This window comes from Otolemur garnettii, unplaced genomic scaffold (assembly GCF_000181295.1).
Source record: "Otolemur garnettii isolate 467f Iridium unplaced genomic scaffold, OtoGar3 scaffold00168, whole genome shotgun sequence".
NCBI classification, from domain to species: domain Eukaryota; kingdom Metazoa; phylum Chordata; class Mammalia; order Primates; family Galagidae; genus Otolemur; species Otolemur garnettii.
Genome location: NW_003852563.1, coordinates 3,150,284 through 3,173,884, shown reverse-complemented (window position 1 = coordinate 3,173,884; position 23,601 = coordinate 3,150,284). Strand labels below are relative to the sequence as shown.

General features: G+C 36.2%; 1 protein-coding gene across 1 annotated transcript in view; it reads right to left on the bottom strand.

Moving 5' to 3' along the window:
• Nucleotides 1-23,601, bottom strand: part of USH2A (usherin) — a 775,219-nt gene that overhangs the window by 276,844 nt on the left and 474,774 nt on the right. The window contains exon 37 of the mRNA XM_003800142.1: nucleotides 23,308-23,487. Within this exon, the coding sequence (XP_003800190.1) occupies nucleotides 23,308-23,487 (180 nt within the window). The remainder of the gene's footprint in view (nucleotides 1-23,307; nucleotides 23,488-23,601) is intronic.

Genomic DNA, 23,601 nt, shown 5'->3' with positions numbered 1-23,601 from the left:
TGCAGCTCAATTCATAATAGCCAAGTCATGGAAGAAGTCCAAGTGCCCATCGACCCATGAATGGATTAATAAATTGTTGTATATGTATGCCATGGAATATTATGCAGCCTTAAAAAAGATGGAGGCTTTATCTCTTTTATGTTTATATAGATGGAGCTGGAACATATCCTATTTAGTTAAGTATCTCAAGAAGGGAAGAAAAAGTATCCAATGTACTCAGTACTACTATGAAACCAATTTACAATCACTTACACTTTCATATGAAAAATAGATCACAACTATGGCCCATGATTAAGGAGGGAGGAGGGGGGATGAGAGTAGGGGGGGTAAGGTCAGATCGAGGGAGGGTGAATGGTGAGATCACACCTATGGTGCATAATGCAAGGGTACGTGCCAGATCTATTAGTATAGAGTATCCATGTCTTAACACAATAACTGAGCAAACTAGATGAGATATATATTAACCAGTATGATGTAAGCATTCTATATGAAATCAGAACACTGTACCCCACAAAAGCATTAATGTATACATGATCTATGTGTTTATGATTTAATAAAAAATAAAAATAAAAATAAAATAAATAAAAGTATGATGCTTTTTTTTATACCTAATCACTTACTGTGCATTCTGAACAGAGCACAATACAGAGACACTGGCTTTCCTTTGCCAGTGATGCAGCAGAAATCTCACTGAGTATCTTAATTTGGGTCTGCTTAATAATGGAGTTCATAAAGTTCATTTAGGTTGGCTATGCAGCTAATTCAAATTGTCATTTGTATAGCTAAAAATACCAGAGCAATTATTTTGCAATGTATAAATAGTCTTAAAGGAATATTCAAGAATGGTGGTGCCTCAGTGAGTAGGACTCCGGCCCCATATACCAAGGGTGGCAGGTTCAAACCCTGCCCCTAGCCAAAAGTGCACCAAAAAAAAAAAAAAAAAAAATTAGCTGGGCATTGTGATGAGTGTCTGTAGTCCCAGATACTAGGGAGGCTGAGGCAAGAGAATCACCTAAGCCCAAGAGCTGGAGGTTCTGTGAGTTGTGACGCCACAGCATTCTACTAAGGGGAACAAAGTGAGACTCTGTCTCAAAAAAAAAAAAGGAATATTCAAGAAGCAAGCTTATTAAAGAGATATCATAGTGTCTAACACAGTGCTTTGTATGTGGGAGATATCCTATAAAAAATGAATGATTGGAGAAAGAAAAACATAAATTTGACAGATAGACAATTTGACAATATTTCTTCAGAAAGAAATATTTCTCCAATGACCCTAACAATTGTTAGGATGCAGACCATATTTTCTATTTACAAACACATTACAAGGAAATTGAATAAATTTTTTCAATATAAAAGAGATTAAGTGCTTGTGGAAGCCATATCAAATTAAATCTGAAATATTGCTTTAGAATAAATTTCACATTCAGTTCTCCCAATGTCCCCATTTCACAGCTGTAACAACTGAGGTTAGAAAAAAAGCTGGGGTTTATGTATATTGTGGAATATTATTCAGCCATTAAAAAGATGGAGACTTGACATACTTTGTGTTAACCTAGATGGAAGTGGAACACATACATCTTAGTAAAACATCACAAGAATAGAGAAGTAAGAATCTTATGTAGTCTGTTCTCATATGAGGACAGTTGATGACCTAGTACATGGTGGGGAGTGGGGGAAGGGGAAAGCAGAGAGAGGGAAGGAGGGAAGGGGGCTGGGAAAGGAAGAACAGAGAGAGGAAAGAAGGGAGGGGGTGGGGATTGAATGACAGTGTGTGACACACCTTTTTCAGGCAGAACACAATTATAAGAGGACTTTACCTAACAAATGTAATCAGTATAACCTGGTTCTTTGTACCCTCAATAAATCCCCAGCAACCAAATAAATAAATAAATAAATAAATAAAAGAAAGAAAGAAAAAGCTAAGCAACAATGTCTAAAGCCAATGATTAGTTAATACCACCTGTAGTTTCATACATGTCCCTTTTGTTTTAAAACCATAGTTCAGCCTGGGTGTAGGGGCTCATGCCTATAATCCTAGCACTCTGGGAGGACCAAGGCAGGAGGATTGCTTGAGGCCAGGAGTTTGAGACCAGGCTCAAGAACAAGAGTGAGACCCCTATGTCTACAAAAAATAGAAAAAAAAAAATTAGCCAGGTGTGGTGGTACATGCTTGTAGTCCCAGCTACTCAGCAGACTGATGCAGGAGAATCACTTGAGCCTAGGAGTTTGACATTGCAGTGAACTATGAGGATGCTGTCTCAAAACAAAACAAAAAACTAAAATCATAGTTCATCTCCTACCACCAAGTTGAATCTTCCATGTAAGTCTGTCTATTGGTTTTTCTCGTAATACCCCAAAGTAATGATACACAGCATAAACTACTTGAGAGCAGAGGGATGCGTTTTATTTCTTTTTCTAAACTTTAGAGCACTTAACAAACTTTGAGAGTTTAGTATTGTTCATTAAACATCTATTAAATAAATGCTAAAATTTAGTTCTTACAAAACTAAATAGAACCCTTTTTAAAAATACTGTATCTTTTCTAACAAAAAATATGTTATGTTGGAAAATTAAAAAATTACCAAACAAATGAAGAATAAAAAGTTCCATAATTATGTTTCCCAGAAATAGCATTGTTAATTATCAGATACACTTTAGCCTGTCTTTTATGCAAATTATATATATATATATATATATACAGACACACACACGATTAAGAAAAACATTAAGATGAACATTTTTATTTAGTAAACTTCGCTTCATAATCTATAACTCTCAAAGCCATTATATATTTTTAATAGCATGACTTTTCAAAATGGCATGTAATATTTTATAGATATAGACTCTTCACTCAATAAAACTGATACTGATAGATACAAAATATTGTTATCACTATTATAAATCGTACCTAAGTATCTTAATAAATCTGTCTTTAGGTATTCTTTTTAAAATTACTGGGTGATGAAAGTTGAACAAAGTTCAAAATTTTGGTAATCAAGTTTTAACTTCATTATGTTACAGGTTATTTAACAAATGAACAACTACATTTAATGACTCGTTAACTGCCCCCTGAGAAATGCTAACACCTTGGTATCCATTTGTGAACACCCTAAAACACCAAAGTTCATAGTAAGGGGTCAGTGTACGCCAGGCAAAGTCCTAAGCGTAGGTTTCATCCCATTAACTCACATCTTAGGTCTCTGTATGAAGCAGTGGGTGAAAGAAGATGAAATTCAGTAAAATGAATGACTCGCACAGTGTCACACAGCTAGGAAGCGGCTGAGCTGCTGTTTGAAACCAGCAATTGTCTCCAAAGCACAAGTTCCTAATGGTTGTTTTAAACAGAACCCTTTGAAGTGACCTGGCCACCCCAGACCCTTGCCCCTCCACATGGTCCCCACCTCTTCCCATCTGCCGCACAGGAGCCTAAAGAACCTACTTGGAGTGTGGGTACGGATTCTAGGAGTGGAGAAATCTTACAGCTAGGATTTGGGGAAGGAAGCAAAAAAGTTTCGTTTTTTTTTAAATGGTGCCATTTAAATCTTCAGGGCATTTTTTAGGAGCAGAGGTTTGAGGACACTGTCTCTGGCCTTCTCACTGCCTCTCTCACCGGTTAGCGGTTTTTCTCTCTCTTAACTTGTCAAGGCACCACTGGTTCTGATAGCTTCTACAAAGGACTCCGCAGAAAAACAGAGAAAAAAATGTATAACAAGGGTTATTGGTTTTATGGACCCAAGCTAAAGAAATAATATTTTCTCAAGGATGTTATCAGCACAGTAGAAAAATATTTAGGACAAACTCTTTGTTTAGGCAAAAAGCATGTGCGTAAAATAAAAATTTTGTTAAAGTGACCTCTCAACCTCTTATCTTAGTGGAATAATAAGATATTTTAAAGTACGACCCAAATGAAACCTCAAGGTTGTGTATTTGTCTTGGGGCTTTCACCCAAATATAGACCCAGACATAGAGAAAAGCCCCCAAACTATCATACTTTCACTGAGATATTGTGAGAATACATCAATCAAAATTGGTACAAATATTTGTCAAGAATTATATGAAACCCAATGGGAAGATCTCACCTAGCTTCAGTAATTATTCTTCATGATATGAAAAATGGTCCTATTTTCACTGAGAATGCTTTAATTAGAATGAAAAAGAAGCAAGGATATCCCCAGTTACAGTATATAATAGGAGTGATATAGAAAGGGGAGGCAGAGGTGGGTCAAGGGCCCTGGAGTAAAAAGACTCCACTGAATACTAATTGCTATTGACCATTCTGAGAAATAAAAGATACCACTTCATACTAGCATCCATAGGACCAAGATAACATCCCTCCACCTCCACCTTTCTTTGTGGTTTAAGATTAAAGAGTTGCTTAACATTAGTCTGCAAGACAATTTCAGCGAATTTGTTAACCAGGAAACATCAGACAGACTGAAGTCATCCTCCGTTAATTTTGAAATACCCCAAAGCTGTGAGTCATGTAGCAAATTGTGCTCAAAGAAAAATAGGGATTTTGAATTTCATTAGATACATTATTTGTTCAACTAGAATGTGGAACTGTCACTTTGTCAGACTAATTAGAGGCCGCCCTGAAGTTGGTGGTCATAATGCCCAGAAGAATTTTTTTTTGTTACATTTCAAACTACCAACCAAATTTTATTCTTTTCTCCTCATTGAGATTTCCTAGGTTTAGACACTCTATGTAAGCCTCTGCTTTTTGACATTTGAATTCCTTTTAGTATTCCTAACAGTATCTCCTAGTATTTCTATTATTTTGAATGCCATCATATTCATCCAATTAGCTTTCCAGGCAGAATGGATTTAACTCTTTTACGATGAGTATCTGATTACTTGAGCTCTTTGTTTAGAGCACACCTTCAACTGGAAAAATAATTTAAAATATATACATTAGTTGATTAATTTTATTCTATATTTAATCCAAATATTGCTCATTGACTTCATTTAAAATAATTCTCTGAAGAATTTAGCCCTTGTGAAATTCAAAATAGATATGCTTAGCAAGGTTAATAAACATTTTTGACAATGAGTAAATTCCAGGTAGAGTTGAAGCCACTCTCTTTAGAAAGAGTACATTAAATTATCCTTTGTTGAACGTTTAACAAAAGCAATAGCCAACAACAACAAAAATGACTTAGGTAGTGAAGAAAATCAACTCTTGTGTCCTAGGGTTGGGCTCTTTCTCGGTGGTATCATTGAATCTCCTCTCACTGTTCCAGGATAAAATCAAACACCAAGAAATTAAGTGATCTTAGAATTGCTGACATCATTGTAGTCCTTTAATTATTGAAGAATCAGAAGGGATTAATTATAAAAGTCATCCTAATGATGGGACTGGTGTTAACATTAACATGCAAGCCAATTAATTAATTACTCAACTGATAACTAGGTGTCACCTTAAAATATTCAGATTCCATGTGGGGATATCTGCTATGGTCTGAGTCTGTGTCTCCCTAAAATTCTGTGTTGAATCCTTATTGCCCAACATGATGATAAATAGTGTTAGGAGGCGGTGTTCCTTCTGGGCAGTGATTATGTTATGGATTCAGAGCCTCATGAATGGGGTTAGAGCCCTTATAAAGGAGACCCAAGAGTAACCATGTGAGACTAGATTGAGAACATGGTCTATGAGGAGGGCCCTCACCAGACACCAAATCTAGCAGCACCTTAATCTTAGACTTCCCAGAAATGTGAGAAATAAATTTCTTCCATTTATAAGCCGCCTAGTTTATGATATTTTGTTACAACAGCCTGGGTGAACCAAGATAGCGTTCCTTACCTCAATAGGACATGTCGAGTTTCAGATTCTCTGTTAGAGAGAATGCACATCAAACAGTAGTAGTCACCAGAATCTAAAAGGCTAAAAGTCTTATGAGATTCAGCTTAGAGGCAGTAGAGATAGAAGCACAATTTGGGAATAAAAAAAGATGCTCATTTGAACACCATGATTAATCGTTATGTAGTGTGCTTTATATGAAAAAAAAATCTGTAATCAGGATATTACTGGCAGTTACTTCTTCCTAGTAACTCAGCCATACGATTGTTATCCAGTATGGGTCTGGTATCAAGTACGAAATTAATCCAAGGAATTTGTCACTCTCAGGCTTATGAACCTAGGAGAATTTAAAAGTCTAAAACAAATGTATTTATATTGATAACAATATGAATTCTTCTTTAATTTGTATGCAGCCCAAATTGGAATACTCATTTTTGAAGAATAGCATGATAATTAGCATAGAGGTTTGCCTAGAAGAAGAGAAAATGGATCCCCACAAATTCCCAAGAATTTTCAATTGGTTGTTTCAAAAATGATAATTGGAGATATTAAATAGACATGATGGGGTCCTCCTTCTCCTTAAAGTATTAGTTCAAATGCTTTCTGTACTTCATGAGTTAGTAGCCTTTAAAAAGCAGGGTGCTGGCTTTTTGCTGCTATAGTGTTATTATATTTAATTATCTCAGTGTCAACCTTGTGAGGCTGTCCCTGTTATTCCTCCCATTTTAAAGATTCAAAAATCTGGGCAGAGTATGATTGTGTTACTTGCTCTAAGTCACAGACCTCGTAGGAGGAGAAATTAAGATTTGAACCAAGTCTGATTTTAGAATCCACGTCCTTACTCAGTAGGATAATTCCCTCCGGTGGGAGCGTGGCTTGCAGTAAGCATACGCAGGGGTGTTACAGAGAAGCAGAGGGAGTCAGTGAGGAGTATTTCCTTTACAATATTTTCCTTCACTGCCCCGGGCAACCTCTAATCTCATATTTTCTCAGGAAAAATGTGTAAATGTTATTTTTTTTTCTAAGAAAGTAAGAATTGACTGAAAGCTAAAAGGTAACTTTTAGCATAAAGCCTTGTGACATAAGAAATTCAGTTTTAATCCTTTCTCTACAGATTTCTAGATATATTTAAAGCCTACAGATCTCAGAGGTACCCCCATCTACTCACTAGTTCTACAACAAAACTGTATCCGGCTATGTCACCGTCAGGCATGGTAACGGAAATTACTGTATGTTTTATTAAAAACCTATTTTTGTCTCTCTCTCTCTCTTTTATCTAAAACCCTAATTTAGTTGTTGTTCCCTTAGGTACAAAGTACACAGTTCATAATTCATTTGATATAAAATGTCAGTTTCGATTCTTGCCCTTCTTTGATAAATGAGAAAAAACATGTACATTTCAATTTCCTCAATGCCAGAACTACCAAGAACAACCCCCTGTTGTGCTTCTCAAAGACCTTTGTGCTAAATTAAACATCAAGATTCAGAAACTGTGGAGAAGGAGATTTCCAAGACAGAACAAATACATGAGACAGAGAGAGACAGCTAATGCTTTTCCTACCAGTCAAGTGATATCTCCCAAAGAGCATCTTTGATCCTGAAATTAGTCTTCACTTATAATTTAATATACCACAACCACTCTGCTGTGGCTTGATGTTTAGTTTTAAGAGGCAGTTGAAATGATCACATGAAATAACAATGTAGATGTTTACAGTTTCATTTTCAACCTAATAGTGGTAGTTTATGTTTATCTTGTACTTGTTATGTATCAGGCTTTGTATTCTTTAAAGAAATAACCAAGAACCTGCTTAGGTGCCAGCTGATCTTGGTGTACACACAATCTCTATTCCTTGCCCAAACCTATTAAGGAAGGTTCTATAGTTATGAAAGACCTTTCTGGATGAACAAATGAGGCTTTGAGAGGAGATAACTTCCTCAAGGTCACATAACCAGTAAATGGAAATGCGAGCTGGCAGTGGGTAAGTTGAATTCTGATACTTCAATAGACACTATGGTTTTACAAATGTATAATTAAGAGGTGTGCTTACTTAATTCACAGAGTCAACCCTGTGAATAAAATCCAAGTTATTTTTGTGTGGTCATGCATTCAATTTCAGATTTTGACAAGCAAAGTATTCTACCTTTCTAGACAGTTCACAGGGCACAACTAATCATTCCTATGACCATTCCACTGAACAGCTTCCTCTCACACAGCGTTCACACTGCTGAGTTCTAGAATATTCCACTGGTGAACGAGTGACCTCATCTGCCTGTAGTATTTTTTAATTTGTTCATGGAAAATTATTTTAGCTCATGCAAAACTATTTAGATTCATTCATCCGTTTTTACAAATATAGATTCTGTTGTTCTCTTAAGGAGGTTTTTAAATTTTTCAAAATTAACACTATTAGATAAATCTCTTCTTATGACAGTACAAATTATATGCAGTCAGAAGTTCACATTTCTTCCTTTTCCTTGATATATAGTACAGCATTAACACAAATAATTAACTTAATACGAGCCCCCAAAGAGGACAACTTAGTCCTTCTCAATAATGACACCACTATTACCTATTAATATTTTGGGTCAGTATATTTGTACAAGTTCTAATGAAATTTCTTCTTTCACACCTACACAAAAGCTTTTGCGACAGTAAATTAGATCAGAAAAATCTAAATTTTCTAGCCCAAGCCAAAGGAATGTACTAATACATTCAAACTCACAAGGTACTCAAGAGTTAAAAGTACAGAGAAAAAAATATTTTCATTTTCAATTTTAATGAATCCTTTCCCCTAAATAGGTAAATATAATGTCTACTTTTTCATCATCATCTTTTAATTAGAGTTTATCATAGAAATTCATGGGTGACTATGAAAGAAGATGTTTAAAACACATGGGAAAGTAAGTACTTAGAACCAGACGGGGAAAGACTGAGCCCACCCGGGGAAAGACTGAGCCCACCCAGTTGGGTTTTTTGTCTTCTGTGGTGTGAATGTAATACTGCTGCTGCTTAATGCTTTTATGTAAGGCTATAAAAATATGTTTTAACCAAATTTTTTTTTCTCTCATTAGATTGTAAATTTAAGAGCATGGATCATGTAGCTAATTGATGATGGTTCTCTAGTCCATTTGTGCCAGATTTTGAAGATCTATAGCTCAACTAAGCAATACCTTTAAAATTATATTTGACACATATCCATAGAGTCAAGCCACCTCTTTAGAATCCTACTGATTAACGGGGCCTCCAAATCTGATCACTTTGGCCAACAAGGGATATGGGCCATCCGTGGAAGGCCCCAAGTAAACAACAGAGGGCAGTGGCTCCGACTTAGGCTTCTGTAGTCAGTGTCTTTATATTCTGTAAGTTTGAATGTATATGTGCCTTTTCTTAGTTGCAAGATGGTAACTTGTAGCAAGTCAATTTCTTTTCCTCAGCTTCCTCATGAGTAAATAGGGACTATCATAGCACTTTTAAAATAGAGTTGTAAGAACTAAATGAGTTAATATATGCAAAATAGCATCTGCAGTTAGTAAAGGCTATCTTGACACAAGTGATCACAGCATCAAGAAGCTCTTTGTATCAAATAAAAGATTACATAATCTTAATTGTTCTCCAGGAAACTGGACGCTTTGTCTGCCTAGTGTGGATGTGTGTTTGCTAACTCCTGGAAGGAAAAATCTTCACGACGAGGTCTAATAGACAGCAATCCCTGGAATCCAGGATGACAATGGAACTGACTTGAGGAATCATATTTCAAAAACCTACAGAGGAGGTGTAACCACAAGATGTTCATTCAAGAAAATTCTCTAGAGGGTAAATATTCAACTGTAGCTAAATGGGCTCCCTTTTACCAGATCTTCTGTAAAGAAATCAAAAAGCAGAGAAAATTTAGCTGACACCATCTTCACAGTGGGGCTAATGGGTGTTTCTTGGTGCATGAAACATTTTGCCTGTTGCCTTCTGCTGCCACAGGGAGGACTCAACATCTGGAATTGGTTATCTATGGTATCGGTATGGTATCTGTATATAATACCTATAATATCTATGGTATCAGTCCCATACAGGAAAACCGTGAGCAATATGATGGCTTCCTTACTTTGGAGAGACCTATTGTCCTAAGAATGGAGCTTCTATTTTCAAGAAAACTTATAGATGCCTAGTCTGCAATTTCCCCCCTTAGTAATTCTGTGTCTCAACTATCACTGTAAAACAGAGTCATAGACAAGATCATATAATATTTTTTGTTTCACAGTTATTTTAAAGGTGGTTGAGGTCTATGGTTTTCACATTTGGGCATACATCCAAGGACCTGGGAGATGGTGGTGGGGTCTCATAGAGCACTTGACTCCACCCTTGGAATTTCTGATTCAGGAGATTGACAGGAGGCTCAAAAATCTGCATCTTGAACAAGTTCCCAGGAATGTTGATGCTCTATCATATTCTGAGACCCACTGATCCACACACATGTGACATTGCAGAAATGAGAAACCCACATCAAAGTCAAGTAAAATTACTTAGTTCACACCAAATAGCTAATTAGCACAAGAGTTGCTGCTCGAGCTCTGGGCTCAGAGGCCTGGAAATCGAGGGGAAAAACCTCAGCAGACCACATAGCTCCAAGGTGTGTCTTCAGAATGGGTTCGGTAACTTCATAGTTTTAGTTGTTACTATTTCATTTCACATTAGGTTTGCTTCTCAAGATTTTCTCCCTGGAAAGCTAAAACAGAAGCCAACACATAGGTTGAGCTGACACAGTGTGGTATGATTTTCAGGAAGTCATGAAGCTACTCTTTTTCCTTTATCTCAAGTATCTTGTGGTAAATGTCTTTGTTTTAGAGGAGCAGAACACTGAACACATAGAGACTTAACTAATGATAGTGGTCAACTGGCTTCTGTGATTAAAAAAAAAAAAAATCAATGGAAATAGCAGTTTTCAGTGGTACAGGATTCAAGGAATCATGTGATGTCCCTAGAATCCATTCTATGCCTTCCCTCCATCTACTCTGCGTCTCTCATGTTGGCTACATTCTCCGACTCTGAGGAGCAAGATGGCTGACGACAGATTCAACTGAATTCCCAGATTCCAACACAGGGCATAACGTCTGCCTCTGTTGACTCTACTGGTTTACCACTCTTCATTAGCTCTTATTGAGCATCTGTCATTTCTAAAAAATATAGAAAATCATGGTGGCCAGGGGAATACAAAGCTTTCATTGGTCAGACCTGGTGATGGAGCCAATTCTACACACAGCACATATTCCAAACAAGAGAGAGCCCAGGGTTCCTGAAGGGAAATTGTAGCCCTGTGATCAAAATAAAGAGTGAAGGGATGCTGGATACAAAATAAACACAGAGCCACTGTCACTCCACATGGACACGATAATAAGCATTACTATTAATAATTCCCTACTATATGCACAAACTGAAGTAAATGGAGAGAAGGATAAAGATAGAGTGAGGGGGGCAGTGCCTGTGGCTCAGTGAGTAGGGCGCCAGCCCCATGTACTGAGGGTGGCAGGTTCTAACCCGGCCCCAGCCAAACTGCAACAAAAAATAGCTCGGTGTTGTGGTGGGCACCTGTAGTCCAGAGCAAGAGAATTGCCTAAGCCCAGAAGTTGGAGGTTGCTGTGAACTGTGACACCACAGCACTCTACTGAGGGTAACAAAGTAAGTCTGTTTCTAAAAAAAAAAAAAAAAAAAAGAGAGAGAGAGAGAGTAAAGGAAGGAGAAAGAGAAAGAGAGATGAGCTATAAAACTTCTATCTACCACCATTCACCCAACTCATTCTATCTTCACCAGGAATTTATTCGCTAGTAGGTAAGATATGTACACACTTACAAAGCATTTAAATAGAAATGGAAAAGTATAAACCACAAAATGATTATCGAAGTATGAGAACAATTCATCTCATAAAGTATGTACTAGATATCCTCACATTTCTAGTTTCATTTGTCCCTATTAATTGATAATTATGAAAATCATAGGGGCTATAATGAATTTGCCCACTGTTGTCACAATCTAATCTTCATTAAGATTTTATAGGACTCTAGACCATTTAGATGCTGGGTGGTCTATACCCTTTTAGAGAGATACAGTAGGGTATTTCTTAATGTTGCTAATGAAAAAAGATTGGAAATATGGTTTCTAATTTTTTTTTTTTTTTTGTAGTTTTTGGCTGAGGCTGGGTTTGAACCTGCCACCTCCAGCATATGGGGCCAGCGCCCTACTCCTTTGAGCCACAGGTACCACCCTGGTCTCTAAATTTTTAAGATATATTAAGAATTCCTGTATATAGGAAGGTAAAAGTCCATAGAATTTTATGCAAACAAAGAGTCTGACTACGATAAAAAAAAAGAAAAATTAAAGAATAAGACATTATTTTTAAGAAATAAAGCAAAGATTTCTTTAGGAGATTAATACAATTTCAAATAAAACTTCAAGTTGCTTTAAAACTGAAGAGCCAGCCAGAAAGACATGATTTTTTTTTTAACCTTAGAGTTATCAATAAACCTTTCTTCCAAGATAAAAATAAAGAGGGAAGTGTATATATTCTTTTTATAAAATACGATTTTTAAAATATCAGTGAAACTTTCCCCTGGAAAAGTAGAAAAAAAGTGATTTCTTTGTCTTTCTTTTTTTTTTTTTTTTAAATCTATCTTTCCCCAGGATTCTCTAAAGATAGCACTTAATTGTATGTGTGGGCTGTGTATTTCTATATAAACCACAGGAGAGTATGCAAATGAGGGAAGCTGGCAGCCCTTTGCTGGAGGCTTGTTGAGTCCATGGTAAGTGCACTTCAAAGTTCCCTTCCCTCTTCTCCACGGCTCAGAAGTTATTCCCTTTCTCAAGTGTTTTTATAAGCAGGAAGTTCATTGTCAAGATGGTGACAATGAACAGTGAAGAAAATTTCACAACTTATGAAACAGAAATTGATCCCTGTCCTTAGCTAGGGTTACATAATTTTACAAACACACAAACACGCATGTGTGCGTACGCCCACACACATACACAAGACAAGGTAAACTATTCCGGAAAGGTAAAGATCAGAATTTTCATGAAAGCTTTTGCAAGCAGGGGTAAGACAGCCGTAAATCCTTTGCTTCTATTCTTCTAACATGCTTGGGAGAGAGTGTGGGTTAAACGAAATGGCGTGGTGTGTGTTTTCAAAAGCACATTATTTATTTTATTAAGAATTTGAATACTTTTTATTCATTGGATTCTCCTACTTTATTACCTTCAACGGGTTGATTTTTCTGGGGAAAAAATAGCAGCACATTTGGAAGATATACAGAGAAGTAAAACATTATGCACAACTATTCTAAAGATTCATATGACCTGGACGTAATATAAATTCTGTAGCTTTTAATATACTGAAGGTAAAGACAAACCATCTGTTTATGTGGTAGAACGTTGTTGTTTTAAAGAATGCTATTCCTCACCGTCCTATATCTTCATTGTGGCTTTTACATTATAAAAGGCAGTTAATCTCATCTTTCCTTCTACGCTCTGAATAAGGTAATATACCATCTCAGCCTACTGTTTATTTCAATTGCTAACCTATGGCTTATTTTTTTTTTTTATTTCCACTCCTTTGCCCTCTTTCAATTTTTTGAGATAGCCATGCCACCTGCATGATAATGTTTCTACTTATATCTTAAATAAATCAAAGTGGACACAGAGATGATGAAAAATAGAAAACACCCCTGATGGGCAGTTTTGGACCTGCACCTGGCAAGCAAACTTACATTTTTGAGAACGATTAATTTTATTTTCCAAAGAAGCATATTGACATTGCACTAAGTAGACTTTCAAAGGCATACAAATATTGTACAATTCTCAATGCCTTAGTGGATGAGGAAGGCGAGAGGGAGAGTGGGGTTTGCACATGGATTTCTGATTTACTTATTCTTTTGCTTTTTGGTCTATCCCTGCTTTTTCAGTTTCTAATTGCTCCTAATTCTCTTAGGGATCTTGAAATAAAATGTTACTTTTCTCCCCAGGGCTAGTTGATTATTCTACCCCCTGTCTGTTCCTGTTAGGTGCTAGGAAGAGATTTGTTTTGTTTTGAGATAGAGTCTCACTCTGTTGCCCTGGGTAGAGTGCTGTGGCATCACAGCTCACAGCAACCTCAAATTCTTGGGCTCAGGAGACTTCTTGTCCCAGCCTCCCGAGTAGCGGAGACTACAGGCCCCCACCACAATGCCTGGCTAGCTTTTCTGTTTTTAGTAGAGACGGGGTCTTGATTGGCTCAGGCTGGTCTTGAACTCCTGAGCTCAGTCAATCCACCCACCTCTGCCTCCGAGAGTGCTAGGATTACAGCTGTGAGCCACTGCATCAGGCCTTAGGAAGAGATTTTGGTTGAAATAGGAGAAGTATTTCAGTACTTTCCTTTAAAAATCAAAGGAGAAAAAGAATTTCACTGAGCAAGTCATGCCAAAAGTTTCAGGCTCAATTTCTAATCAATTGAAGGGACATAAAGAGTGATTTCTTTTTTCTTTCAAGGTAGAGCTGTTTTATAACACTTAACCTGAGAGAAGAATTTGGTAGCATTCTCCTGCCCTTCCTACGGGGGTCAGCTGCCAGTGGACCATGCCACTATCTTTCTTTTCTTAAAAGTAGGTGCACTCTGCCTATTCTTAACAGACTTGCCAGATAAATAAAAAATTTCCATTTACTCTGTTCTGAACAAAGGCTGATAGTTGACTACTCTTTAGCTCAAGGGCAAAATTCTGAGGCTGCCAGGAGGAGTGTACCCTTACCAAGAGAAAATTGTACTGTTCAAAACCGTAATGTGCTTCTCAGTATAATTATGTAATTTAATTAAATATCAGTTAAACTGATAAACACCAGTAAAATAATAGAAGCCTGTTTATCTGAAAATTAACTGCTGTGTAGAACTTGAAATGACTTAATAAAACAATGCCGTCAAATTAATGTGGGAAAAATAACTAAAAGACTGAGGAAATTATAAAAACGTAGAAAGATTCTGTAATAAGATTCTTCCTTAATTACCTTTCAGTGTTTGTTCCCCTTTTAGAAGAGCTTCAAGTGGGGATCTTAACATGTTTTCTGAGGGTAGTTTCTGTAACCAAGATGCTGGATTTGGCTGGGCTAGGTGGCTACTTCTGTAATCCTAGCACTCTGGGAGTCTGAGATGGGCAGATCTCTTGAACTCAGGAGTCTGAGGCCAGCTGAGCAAGAGTGAGACCCTGTCTCTATGGGGAAAAAAAAAAAAAAACAGAAAAAAACCTCAGTCGGGCACTGTGGCAGGTACCTATAGTCTGAGGCATGGAGACCTCTTCAGCCCAGGAGTTTGAGGTTGCTGTGAGCTGTGATGATGCCCTGGCACTCTACCAGGGTGATACAGTGAGACTCTGTCTCCAAAGAAAAAAAAGATGCTGGACTTATAAATAGCAAATCCATACTCTAAAAACCCAGGTTGGTAAACATACAATTATATATCATGATTATGTTTTCTAAATTACAGTTTTGTTTGGGCTACTCAGGTGTATTCTCTCTCTCCTTTTTTTTTTTTTTTTAATTTCAGATTAAGGTGAAGGTGTAAATAATTAGGTTGTAATGTTTGTATTTGTGAGTCCCTGTTGTGGCAGCCCAAAGCCCTGTCAATGTATAGAGCAGCACCATTGTCTCAGAGTCCCTGAATGTCTCTTTCCTTGTCACTGTCCCCACCTTGCCCTCCAGCAGCAAGCTCCACATTTTCAGCATAAACGAGATTTGCCTATTCCAAAATTTCATATAAGGGAAATCATGCAGCATAAAAAATTAGTTTTAATATATATTTGGATTTTTAAAACTGCTCTAACCATCATTTTCAGTTAACTGTCCAATCACCAGTTATGACAGGTAAGTTAATTGAAAATGGTAGTTAAAACAGAAAATTAAATATACACACACATGTACGCATATATAAACATACCTCAGGAGGGTCTTATATTATTTATTTCTGCACTGCTATGGCAATCTTGACAAGGACTAAGATAAATTGACTTTAGAATGAATTCACCCTAAATGTTGAACTCAACCCTGGAAAATATTTATCCAAGGAAAAGACACAGCAATAGCAAAGATAATCTTCAGGATTATTTTCCAAGTTATCACTACCACAAAATGTTCTGGTAATTCATTTATTCAGCAAATACTTTGTGCTAGACATAGGTTATAAAAAATAAACAAATCAAACACAGTTCCTGCCCTCACAACTCTGAGGTGCAAGTAGAAATTGGAATATCTAAGCTCTAAAAGTTGAGAAATAACTAAAATACTTTTAAAAGAACTGACCACATATAAGAGGAGCTCAAAATTTTTCCTTCAGTATTGATCTATAAATATTGTAAGTAAGATTCTATTGATATAAATTTCTTGACCTTTGTACTGACATAAAATGTCAAAATTAATTTTCTTGTTAGGAAATATTTTCTTATATCTCCTTCAAGGAAAAATTTAGTAAATCTCTTTAAGTTTTTTTTAATTGGGTGCGTGTTTAACATTATTTCAAAAATAGAACTAATTTGAAAGAAAAATTATATATATGTGTGTATAATACCTGCATATCTGTCTGTATAGATGCATTCACACATAGTCTACTAAAAGCCAATCATTTAGGCCCTAATAGAAGATTGATATAAATGGGCTCCAGTAAATCACACCTTCTAATACACATGTTTCTTGATTTGGCCAAGAATTTTGCTGTGGGGCTTGCACATTAGGGTTTGACTCTTGAAATCCTGAGTTCCTCATGCTCTGAAGAAGCCCAAACTAGCCTTCTTAAGCAAGAAGAACCACCCAGACAACTCAGATAATCATGCAAGAAATATTAAGAATAGTTGATATAAGTTGCTAAATTTTGAGGTAGTTGTTACACAGCAATACATGAAAAATCATTCAATGCATCCTAAATCTAAAAATTAATTCAGTAGTTCATGCTATATATATAAAAAAAATCAGTGGTTAACACACTATACTTTTAGCTTTATTATTATTATTGGACCAAAATTATATGCTAATATTTTTAAAAGCCAACATTTCATTTCATGATTCAAAAGCACATTCTCTGAAGTTTTCCTGTTGAATAAAAATGAAGCACAGTTTGACTTCCAAGATTTAATTCTTTTGAATTATTTGAGGACAATTTGAAAATGTGTAGGATAAAAGTTCAAATTCATCTTTTTTGGCCAGCGCTAACAAAGTTATGTAAGCATTTCTTTGCAAATAAAATATGTAATGAAAATTTAAAACAAGCATAATAATTTCATCACTAAGTAGCTCAATATAAACATAGAAGAAAGTTCTATTAAGAAAAAAAAAAATGCACTGCTTTTCCGCCCATTGAAATCCCAAGATAGCCAATGAGAGCTTGATGTAAAAATCATTTGTAAATTATGATCTAGAGGTCATGGCAGAGGATGCTAAAGCTATTTCAAAAGGAAAATCACTTCCCATCCTTCCTGCTGACTTCATTATCCAATACACATCACAACCACTCCTTATCAGGGTTACTGGACTGGCCATATTTATGTTAATACTCTAAGGGGTCGGAAAGGGTAGTAATGTAACAAGTTAAAATTATCCCAGGTTCCCAACCTGTGTGAAAGATGCTGATTTTTTACTTGTCTTCTCTATTTTTCAGCCTGGGACAAAAAAGTGGGTACATAGAACAAAGCAGGTAGCAAGCGCCAATGTTTACCAAGACAGGCATTGTGGGAAGCTATATATATATAGTTTTCTTACACCCTCCAAACAATCGCATCAGGTGGGAATTACCATCCAGTCTATTTTATGGATGAAGAAACTGAGGCTCAGCTATATTTGTGGATTGCTCATACTCACTCAGCCAGGGAGTGAAAGAAACAAATTAAATCCATGTTTCCAGGACTCCAAAGTCTACGTTTTTGCAGTGTGCCTAAGTGTTAATTCTGAATGGATGTCGCTCCCCCCACCCTTTTTTTAATGAACGTGGGGAGGAGTACGGAGTAAACAGAGACAGTAGCACAGACTCTTTAAAACCAACCACTTCACAGTGGTTTTATGTTTCTCCGTTTTTCATTTTCTAATAATGCATTTTGGAACATAAACAGGTGTCTCAAGCCTAGCACTTTTATAAAGTCTGTAGATTATAATAATTCTCATCAACATCAATCTGAAGTATAAATGACACGTTATTTGCCATCCGAAGAAAACTTGATTAAACTCACAAGCTAAGGTGGCTCTGGGTTTCTTTCACTGTTAAAATGAAGCAGTTCAGAAAAAGATAAACAGGAGAAAATTATTCCTTTTGGAAAAATACAAAACTTTCATAAAAAATCTGTTTCTCGCTTGTCAGTATGGAATTTGTCACTAATCATTTTAAACTATGCCCTTTTATGCTTCTTCTGTCTCTTTTAGCTTTCGGAGTAGTTCTTTGATGTAACAAAGACAGTTTCAGACAAGATTGCAGTTCATCTGGCAAAAAAAAGGTTTAAGTCTGGAGGCAAAATGCAGTGTATTTAAAATTTATATACTCTATAATGCCTTTGTTCTGAACTTGAAGATCCTGCAAAACTTCTAAGCTTCTTTGCCTTCCTCCCCTAAGCTCATTTGTTCTTCCTGTGCTTATTATCATGCAATTGTGACTTTAACTGGTGGTTCCATCATTTAACTACATGCAGAGTCATGGCTGACCCTTTCTGATCAATTGCCAATCCATACAGGTTTGACTGATAAAAGAGCCAATTAGATTTAAGCAAATTAAGGGACATCACCAATGTCAACCACTTATTAAACTGAATGCTGAATTCCATGCATACAAAACACTAATGCACTAAGCCCCATTAAGCGTTGAAATCCTAACCCCATTAGTAACTCCAGACCTTGAAGGGGTAAAGGCCAGAGGAAAGTTTCATATTTATGGATTAACATTTGGATTCCATTTTTATTTTTTTTAATTTTTCCTAGAACTCTTGAACCTGTACCATAATGCTATTCAAGAGCTGGGATTAAATATAGTCTTCATTTCTAAGAGTACCTTGTCCTAAATGTGAGCACTATGTTATTATAAACAACCTAAAAATATAGTAATTGTAGAAATACAAAAAACCCTGTGTGCACAGTAGTCAAGGATTTGCTACATATTTTTTTAAAGGAGAAACTCCTTTACTTGTCCAAATAATATTTACAGTGAATTTTTTTCAAATAAAAAATGTGCTACTTCAGATTTGCTACTGCCATCTACACGGTAGGTTATTAGAAGCATCGTTTTGCTTGCTTTAATTCCTGACTTCAAGTAACTTGGGCTTATCAGGTTTTTTAATCATGCTTTTTTCCTCATAAAATAATAGGATTAGCTACTGGCAAATATAATGTTTCTTGTCAACTAAGAATTAATGTACCATGGCAAAATTTTTCATACAGTGTTTTCTTATCTCTCCTTTCTAAATTCCTATAAACTAAAAACTGGTCATCCTGTGATCACCTGAGAAAAGTCACCATTGGAGTGGAAAAATCAAAGAGTAATTGTCATTAGTAGGTACAACTTAAGAATACATCTTGCCTCCAATACGCTAACCCTGCTCGCAGTCTGAGCTCCCAACTAAACCTACATGGCCACAGCGTTCCTACATTGGATAGTAGTGGGCAGAGAGTCACATTTCCCTACCAGGCTATAGTAGAAGGCAGACATGAGGCTCAGGCAGGCCTTAGGAACAATAAGCATACAGTTTAAAACTGATTATTAAACTATCTTGCACGATTTATTTATTCACTCATTCACCAGTTATTCATTATAAACCTGCCACATGTTAGGTTCGGTCTAAGCACCGAAGATAAAACATGAATAAGAAACAGTCCCTATTCTATAAGGTCTTAGAACCAGTGATTGTGACAGTCAGATTAAACAGGCAATTTCAAAATAATATGATTGTACTCTAGGATACAGAAAGGCCCTATCTCAGCCTCTGTTGGCAAGAGATGACTTTCTGATAGAATGATTTCTAAGTTGAAATCTGAAAAGTCAATAGGATTTGGCTGGACTAAAGGGATAAAGGGAGTTTTCCAGGCTACATTTGATAACAAATACTTGATGAAGATAAAACAGTACTTTCATTTTGCTCGAATCTCCTGTTATTATGTATTTAAACTATACCGAGAAAAAACACAGCTTAGGGATACTATTACAAACATTGCGTAATCAAGAACTGAAAAATACTAGGAATTCAACATCATCATAATAATAAAGGTCTAATATTGAAATCAAGGAAATGGCCATAATGATAACAATCAAAATGTAATGGAAAAGTAAATAGCATATAGGGCCTGCTCTGCCTATGAGTCGCTCCACTTCTGTATACTGGTTCATTTATTATTCATTTCAGTATGAAACACAGTTCAGTGGACAAAGGCATGGAAGATTTCTTTAATAACTCTCAGTACTAATTTAATTCTACTTAAACACACATATTCTAGTGAATGCCACATGCTTTTCAGCATGATTTTTATGTGTAAATCAGGATAATATGTTTTCAGATCATTAAGTAAAAGGAAGCATGAACTAAAACCTATTTAATCAATGAGCTATCACCTTTAAACTGCCACAAGGTCATAAAAAAGATAATTTCAAAGCTATAAGTTTCCTAATTGTAATCAACAACAATCTAATAATAAAAGAAAGTATGTCTTAATGGCTGTAATAAACTCTGGCAAATCACTGCCTGTCTTCAAAGACGTTTGCCTCCTCTTTGGTGGAGGGCCATCTTCTGAATTCTGGATCTCTGAATACATGAAGTGGACGATTACATGGGGCCCAGAGATGGTGGGACTGCAGGACATTATGATAATAGCATCAGTAAGCAGCCACAGTGCAGAGATGGAGATAAGTCTCAGTTAACAATTTACCTCTCTTCTACTGCTCCACTATAAAACAATACTTTAGATTTTTCCTGTGTGCATAATATTAACCCTTCTATGGACAGACATATTCGTACAGTGTGTATGGAGTTGCTGTTTTTAGCTGGATCATAATATACACATATAAACAAATTATTAGATCATACATTCTTAAATATGTGAAAAATAAATTAAATTAGCTCCCTTTTAGGAATATGATGTAAGTTACTGTAATTACAAACTATCTCAATCAGTATCAATGCCACCAAATGGATATATAACTCATTAAATGTTCCACGCATCCTATTGAGAATGTCTTGCTATATAACATAAAATGTCCATTATGCCACAGATTGCTCTCAAATTTTTAAATGTAAATGAGGGATACTCTATGCTAAGGGTTAGAGTCATCACCAATTCTAGCGTGTGGGTTAGAATAATGAAATGAAGATATGAGTACCCAAGATTTCTTTGGTGGGGGGTGAGTTTGTTTTGTTTTGTGATTTGGTCTCAATTCCCCCTTTTTATTATTAGTTCATGAACTATGGTAGTACCATGAGTTGATCAGCCCCTGAAGTCTCTTTTAAGCATTATTTTCTTAGATAATGTGCCTTCTGCCATTTAGAGTCTTAAGTATTTTAGTAAACAGCCATTCATTAATTTTAATAAAGTCATAAAAGGTAGATAATAGTGAATGCCATTTATGATACAACAGGTAATGCATCTTTTCTTGAAGAAATGGTTCTCATACAAACTGCAGTTTCAACCTTATTTTTCTCCTATAATGAGGCTTTTGCTGCTCGTACACCCTTTGTGACCAGAGAGGGATTTATCTTGCCCTACAGATAACAAGATAGTGGTGTTTTCCACTAACCCAAAATACACTCGTTCCTGCAAGCTGGGCTACTGGACAGATTGGGGTGTCCGAGGGCCTTCTCCAGTATTTACGGAAAACATGAGGCATTCTGAATACTTAATTTAGAATCATTATCTTAATGTGGTGGAGTATACTTTGTGTTCGAGGACCAGACACAGTAACCCTACACAGTTTCCTTCTTAGCAATTAGTTCTTGCAATTAGTTAAAACATGGGTTGATCGCAGATTGAAGCAATGGTAATTGTGAATACAGTTAGGTCGATTTTTATAGAACATTTTGAAATAAAAATATCCAGATTCTGTCATATTGTACATATGAAAGTGGTACTACTGATCTGTAATCATTAGGACTTGGAATTTAAAAGTATTTTTACAGTGGAATGAATAGAATGTTCTTATTCTTTTATCCGCATCCTGCCCTTTTTGCCAACCAGAAAGATTTCAGTGTCACCTCATTCTTCCTCACACAAGCAATGAGAACCACTTGCAGTAGAAAATGAAAGCTCAAGTTGCAAATATAAATTTTCAATCTAAGTGAAATCTCAAACAAAAAGCTTTTCCCACTCATCTTAACATAAAGAAATTCAGAAATACATGTGTGTGTGCATAGCATATACACAAGTTACATGTGTGCATGCACAGTACACATACATGTACATGTGCGTGCACACAGTACATATATGTGTTACATGTGTGCATACAGTACATATACATGTTACATATGTTCATGCATAGTACATATACATGTTATGTGTGTGCATTCACATTACATGTGTATGCACAGTACATATGTGTGTTATGTGTGTGCATACAGTACATATATGTGTTACATGTGTTCATGCACCATACACATATGTGTTACATGTGTGTGCACACACTATATACATGTGTTTCGTGTGTTTGCACACAGTAAATACATGTGTTACATGTGTGCACAGTACATACATGTGTTACATGTGTGTTCGCATAGTATACACATGTGTTACGTGTGTGCACAGTACATATACCTGTTCCATATGCGTGCATGCACAGTACATATATGTGTTACATGTGTGTGCACAGCACATATGTGTTACCTGTGTGTGCGTACAGTATATGCATGTGTTTCATGTGTGTGCACACAGTACATATACCTGTTATATGTGTGTACACAGTATATATGTGTTCTGTGTGTGCACTTAGTACATATACATGTTACGTGTGTGCATGGAGTACATATATGTTACATGTGTGCATGCACAGTACATATACATGTTAGATGTGTGCATAGTACATATATGTGTTACATGTGTGTGTGTGCAGTACATATACAAGTTACATGGGTGCCCACAGTATATATATGTGTTACAGGCATGCATGTACATTATATACATGTGTTCCATGTGCGTGCATACAGTACATATACCTGTTATATGTGTGTGCACAGTACATATACGTGTTCCATGTGCTTGCAGTCAGTACATATAAACGTTACATGGGTGTGCATACAATACATATATGTGTTCCACGTGTGTGCGTACAGTACATATATGTGCACATGAGCACCAGGCAAGGTAGAAATCTTCTCAACAGAACAATAAAAGAATATCAAGGAAAAAGTCTGAATAAAACAAAACAACAACCACCAAAAGAACCAGAAATACAATTAAGCCTCTAAGTTCTAAAATTTAATTCCAACAATAAAGGTGTTCAATGGATATTTTGTTTGAGGGCATTTATATAAAATTTGATAGCCAACATTTTTCATGGACTTACCTCCTGGAGGCATTGCAATCATTACAGGGTCACTCATCAAGCTGCCTTGGCTATTTGAAACATTCACTTGTACAGTGTAGTTGGTAAAAGGAACCAACCCATCGATGAGCACCCAAAGGTTGGTCTCTTCACTGCTGTGCATGATTTTTGTGCCATTCAGAAGGGTGTAGTTATTACCTGCTGGTTAAAAAAAATTGCTAAAATTGGTATATATTTAAGGGTTCTTCTCTGCTGTTATTTGAATATCTTCTTGGCTTCTTAAATGTTAAATAGAAGGACGAGGATTACCACTCT